This window comes from Arvicanthis niloticus, chromosome 13 (assembly GCF_011762505.2).
Source record: "Arvicanthis niloticus isolate mArvNil1 chromosome 13, mArvNil1.pat.X, whole genome shotgun sequence".
In the NCBI taxonomy this organism is placed as follows: Eukaryota; Metazoa; Chordata; class Mammalia; order Rodentia; family Muridae; genus Arvicanthis; species Arvicanthis niloticus.
Genome location: NC_047670.1, coordinates 28,280,188 through 28,286,639, shown reverse-complemented (window position 1 = coordinate 28,286,639; position 6,452 = coordinate 28,280,188). Strand labels below are relative to the sequence as shown.

The window sequence follows — 6,452 nt, the reverse complement described above, 5'->3', positions numbered from 1 at the left end:
ACAACAACAACAAAAAAAAACCATCTACCATTGAAGTCTTTTCCTAGAATCAGAAGGAATAGAAAACATTTAAACTCCTTCAGTAATGCTTGGGTTTGTCAATTGGATAAACAGTGTGTCTTGCATTTTATAGTTCACTTAAGCAGTCTGATTTTGATCTGTATATGTGGAGTAGACAGGATCCAAGTGGTTCCCCATCCCCCCAAACCAATGAGCAGATACATATGTTCCTTAAAGAAGAAACTTCCCGTGTTCATATGGAAGCTATCTAGCTTGCTATAGGTTCAAGGCTTGACCTCCCTTTTATTTTGCTATCATTTGCTTAATTCTTTAGATTCTTTGTGGTAGACTTTTGATCAAAAGAAACTTTTTAATTCTTCTTTATCTTCTTTTATTTTTTTCTCCATAAAAGCTACAAGCAATGTGTAATTAATAACTTTGTTCTTTTTGTTAGTGATACGAGCAAGTATGGTATAAAACATCTTACTCTTACAGATTAGAGCATGATGACTTTTTTTGTTTTACTTTGATTTCAAGCACTTGAAAGTTTTACTATCGTAAGAAAAAAAGAACAAGTCATTTGATGTTGTATGTATTGAAAATCAGAACAGCTACTTGTCGTACAACTCATACTCAGTGGCATTCAAAGCAGGGGTCAGATCACACAATCTAATCCCCAAAGATTTGTAATGCAGTTGGGAATATAGTTTGCATACATATACATTCATACGTGTGCTGTTTCATGCATAAGATGACATTTAGAAAGCTATTGAAAGAGAAGACTTCTTTAATAATCATTTCACTTAATTTCACATAGTTTTGTCTTGGAAGTTAAAGATAATGAAGCAAAGCAAATCATGCTTGTTTTATTTGGTTCACAGCTGATGCTGAATGGTGAAGGAAGTCAGTCATTGAGTGAAGGTGATCCATTCCATGCCTGTGCGTCTCTCTCTCTCTCTCTCTCTCTCTCTCTCTCTCTCTCTCTCTCTCTCTCTCTGTCTGTCTCTGTCTCTCTCTCTCTCTCTCTCTCTCTCTGTCTCTCTCTCTCTGTTATGGGTATCTTAAACTAGGAGGAGGTTATCTTAAACTACGAGGGGACTATCTTATGCTGTAAATCACATCTAAAATAGGATGTGTGACTTGTTCCCATTCTTCCTTTCCATGTTTTTAGTCTTTTGTTTGAGGCCAAAGTAGTACAGAGAACATACACTTTACATTCCATACTCAAAGAGTTTCACATTCAATAGGACCTAATCCTATTACACTGAGTGTGAATTCAATTTGTTTCAAGTTTCTGTTAAAATTGATTTCTCTGGTCAGGCAGTTTGATTATTGATTGCATGGATAGTTGGGCTAAGAACATTTTCTAAGTGTATGAGTGCATATATTTGTGTACATGTATGTGAGCATGAAGATAGATTTGTCCATGTATATTTAAATGTGTATGCAGATATATAATGTAGAACTAGGTCACTATGGGTGAATTTCATTGTCCAGATAACAGAAAGTTTAAGTCTCTTACTTTCTATGAAGAAGCCACCTGGAGAAAAAGATTCATGTCTTACATGGGCAATTCTCTCTTAGGTGACCTCCCTGGACCCTGTTTAATGCCCTACTGGACACTTAATCAGTGACATAAAGAGTGTTGTGTCTTAAACGCTAATGTTAAACACTCCCACTGCACAAATCTAAGTGATAATATAACATGAAGCCTTATTCTCCTATGTTTTAAATCATTGTGAACTCTATGCTTTTAAGATCATTGTCCTAATTTAGAATTCAATAAAATTAGTTGAGTTTAGGACTTAGAATTTTTGCAACAGGTATATTTTATATCTTAAAATATACTTAACTCTCTTCACAGTCATGTTAAATGGTCTAATTAAGACGGATTTGTGTGTGTGTGTGTGTGTGTGTGTGTATGTGTTGAACATGGTGTTGGTATACACAATGCTTACCATTCTGTCACTAGGTAATAGTTCTGCTTCTCTCAATTATGGTGAAGCCTTAAATGATCAGTTTAGATTTCCTTTACCCATTTCTTCTTTTATCGTCATTATCTAAAAATCTGCTTCATAGTGGATCAAATTTAACAAGCATTTTGAATTTATTTGTTCTTTTAGTTTAAAATAGGAATATTGCTATGGAGTAGAATGAGACATAACTGATGATTTACCTTCATTCATGTGATTGTCCATTTGAATGACTTCTAAAGTTCGTCTAGAAAAACCATTGCTGGTGTGAACACATTTAGAGCCCCTCTCCACCCAGCATTGGTAAGTATGACAGTCTTTAGGGTTGAAGGAGTTTTATGGGCTGAATTATCTCACCAAGTTTGCAATCTGTTGGAGAAATGATTCTTGTCCTATAATATTTTATATCACATTCCTTTTTTTGGCTGTATTATTAAAACTAAAAAGGAAAGGTTTCTGTCTCGTGTCTGTCTAGGCTTTTACCAGAATTATTTTAGCAGCCCAGGGTGCTAGCATGGCATTGTATTTTAGGTGTAACCCGTGCAAGCATGTGTACATTATTTAGGAAAGAGGATCCTTCCTCTGTGTTTGTTTGTTTTACAGATGCACAGATCAGCTCTCAAAACATCTTCAGTGCTCACTAAGCATCTTCTATGACAATTAGCTTCCTGGTAGTTGATGAATAGAATCAATACTTGTAGAAACCACTCTAAAGCCACCCACATGCTTTATGAAGTCAATGTTGGGTATGATTTTTCAAGTATGTGATCTTTTCTTTTTTTTTTTTCCAAGAGAAAATGTTCACTGGAAAAGTTCTTGGCACACAGTGAAACATCGTGCAATCTGTTATTTGTCTTAGAGATAATAACTGGCGGGTGGCTATAGTCTTGTGCTATCTAACTTATGACTTGAGAGGGGAGTTTCTTCCACTCAGAAGTATTGCAAATGTGCTTATATTTACACAATATGTCACTCTGAAAAATTATGATGATATAATTCCAGTAAAAAATGTTTCTTTCTATAGCTACTTCAAAGTATACTCAGATAAATTAACCACATTTTTTTTTAAAAAAAAAAACCAGCAACTAAAAAGAACATGCCCCTACCCCCCACAGCACAATATAAAACCCAAGTGACCTCTCTGATTCTTCTTTGAAGTTTGAGCAGTTTAACGTTCTTTGCGATGTATATTATTAAGGACTCTGTTGAGCATACGACACAAGTGAGTCATATGCTTTCTGAAGGTCTGTTCCTGGGTGGATGAAGGAACTAAATTTTGGGAAGATAATAATTTAATTAAATTCTCTTTTTTCCCCCTCAGTACCTAATGATGTTGGTGGAGTCATTTTTAGCCTTTGACCCACTACATTTTTCATGATAGTGATAAATCAGCAAAGATCTAAAACATTTCTCTCTTCTGAAAAAAAGTCCTTTTTTTCCTCCAATATGAATGTATTTAGATCAGTTCACTTTTAAGTATTTTATCTTAGTTCTCTTGTCATTTTCCCAATCACGCTGACATTAATATATGGGCATAAACCATTCACTTTCATTCTGATAGATGGGTAACCTTCATGAATCAGATTATGATTTCTACAGACATTCTGTCTTTTCATACAGAAGTTTTACAGTTCTGGACAACCTCATTCACATTATTTCAGTTCATCATTGTTAGAGTAGGTATGCTGAGGAGAAATGTTGACACACAAACATTAGGGTTTTTAACCACAAATATTAGGGTTTTTAACCACATGGTAAGTATTTATACCTTTATATGAGTTTGTATATATTTGTGCACTTATATTTAAAATTGACCTAGAAGACAGGATGCTCTAGTTCATAATATCAAGAGTCCCTACACATAAAATGATATTGGTTTGGGACATGCTTCTTACCTTTCTTCACAGAATTCTGAATTTTTTTGCACATTTCACATTATCTCATTCTTTATGACAGTTTGGTCCTTCTTGCCCTCCCAAGGGTACCAGAGGCTCATCAGAGAGAAAAATATAGGCATTATTAGATGTTGTCAACAAAAGCAACATTGAAATCCAAACATTACTAAAACATAGTTAACCTGTGTCCCAAATTACAAAGAAGGTTCCCTAACTTCTTTTACTTGAAGCTTTCGTAGACTCCCCAGGAAAGGTACATATTTCTCTTCCTTCCCACAGGTCAGTGTCCCCCCCGCCAGCCCTTTTGTCTTGAATCTTCACTCCTTTAACCTAGTTTTGTTATTCCTTGAGGGAGTGTATGTGGATATTTGATGAATGATATTATTGGTGCGTAAGGAGAACATTGTAGTTATAAAACTGTGTTCAACAATAGTTACTGAAGTGAAACATCACCTCCTCAAGGATTGCTTACACATTAGTGCAGTATCTTGTTCAGTGATTCATATTACAACAACTTTGTGAAACTAGTGCTGTTCAGAAGCAAAGGTCTACCCATGCCTTTTAAGCTAATGAGGTTCTGCAGCCCATGGAGGAGTTACAGAGGAAACCAGCTAAGCCATCCTACTACTAGTTTGGATTTTTCCAGCACATTGAGAGTTTTGGTATAACTTCCTTCACAGAACTGGTCCTCCCAGCAGAGCCTGCTAATAATAAAGAAAGCTTGTTTTATTAGAAATTAGCATGTAGAAATTTCAGAGAGACATTTTGAGTGATGGCTTAGGCAACACTTGAGTCTTTCAGCCTAGAGCTTCAAGAACAAAGACCATAGGGCCCCGTTTTCAACTGCCCTTTGTTAATATGGTCTTTAATTTGTAGGAGACTATTTATTTCTCAATATTATTACAGTTCTGGTCACTGTTATCACTTGAGTCTAAGCTTGATTTTTAGCTACTGATGTTACTAAGGCCTAAGGCAGAGACAGTAGAGCTGGCATGGGAAGAAAATCACCAGAAATTGACAAGAATCTTGTCATTTCAACCTCAGAATGACAGTGACTTGTATCAACTTCCATACTGTTCTCTAGGTGAGAACACACTTTGGGCTTAGTGTATTTCTAGAGTCCTGGTGAAACCTCACTTGTTGCTGTAATGTATGTCACGCCCTACTCTCAACTTCCAGAATGGTGTCCTTAGGTTATAAAGAACTTGGTAGGGCAGGTCAGAAATGTTCATTATCTTCTTTCCTGATAGTAAGTAGGCAGTTTTCACTCAGTTCATAACATAGCTGTCTTTTTCTTCTTCTTCTTCTTCTTCTTCTTCTTCTTCTTCTTCTTCTTCTTCTTCTTCTTCTTCTTCTTCTTCTTCTTCTTCTTCTTCTTCTTCTTCTTCTTCTTCTTCTTCTTCTTCTTCTTCTTCTTCTTCTTGCCATGAATCTATTTCATTGAAACTATATTTATATCAGCATTACAACACAAAAATGCAGCTTAGTAATTATAGGTATGTCACATACTTTTTCATAGGAGTACACATTGTTTTGTACAAAGCACATTGATATGTGTTTTGTAAAGTTAAACATGTACATGTCTTTCTATAAACAGTATATCTGCATATATATGATATAAAAAATGATAACATATATAAATATATGTGTACTTATCCTTGACCATAATTGAAAATAAGGAAAATTAATTGGAAATAACATGGGTGGGAATGATTAACAGTATGACTATGAGTCTTTCAATATTTGTAGCTTACCTTAAAAGAATATACCAGCCAGCCTTTGTGTTTTACAATTACAAGTATCAAGATTGCTTTTGTCTGTTCCCCACCTCCCGATGACCCCAGGGACTATTTTATTGTGTATCTTGGAAGACGTTGAATAGACTGTAATGTATCTAGGTTGTTACCTGTGCATAATCTTCCATAACCATGTACTTCTTTTCCCTATGTGTTCACAAATATGGTGTCCGGAAAAAGAACCCCCTCTGAGAAACGTTGCTAGTGAATGCGAGGGTCAACCCTGGAGCCAACAGCTACAGAGAGCAAGGTATCTGGAAAAAAAGAATTTTCCTGCAGATCAGATGTCAGAAAATACAGATCATAGTGATGTTGTCAAGACTGAACACGAAGGAAGAACACAGCACGCATGGCCAAGAGCCGTCTTCTAGCAGTAAGAAGGACTTGCAAATCTCAGGCCTGATTGAGAAGGCTGGCTTCAATATGAAAGCCCTAGTAAAGGGAGGACCTTGCCTCCTTCCCACATGAGAGGTAACAGACAGAATATGTTGGGCTTTCTCATCTCCAGCTGCTGGGGGAGTCTGCGAGCCCTTGAAGTCTCCTCAAAGAGCAGCAGGCAGATGGACCCTCAAGATAGGCCTGCCCCCATCAGGGGATTCAATTGGAGACAAAGAAGAGCATAAAAGTCACCAAAGGCCACTGAGAAACAGGGCCATTGCAGGTGGTCAAGCCATTGTCAGGTTTGAGTCCAGTTTCCGTGGCCTCAAAAAACCCCACAAGTTGCTTCGATGGGGGTGTCGACTGAGTAAACCCAAAAGTGACTTACTGGTGAATGACAACCCAGACCC

General features: G+C 36.6%; 1 protein-coding gene across 1 annotated transcript in view; it reads left to right on the top strand.

Moving 5' to 3' along the window:
- The first annotated feature begins 5,973 nt into the window (after positions 1-5,973).
- Trps1 (transcriptional repressor GATA binding 1) overlaps positions 5,974-6,452 on the top strand; it is a 186,382-nt gene continuing 185,903 nt past the window's right edge. The window contains 1 exon segment of the mRNA XM_076912209.1: positions 5,974-6,099. Coding sequence (XP_076768324.1) covers positions 5,974-6,099 — 126 coding nt within the window.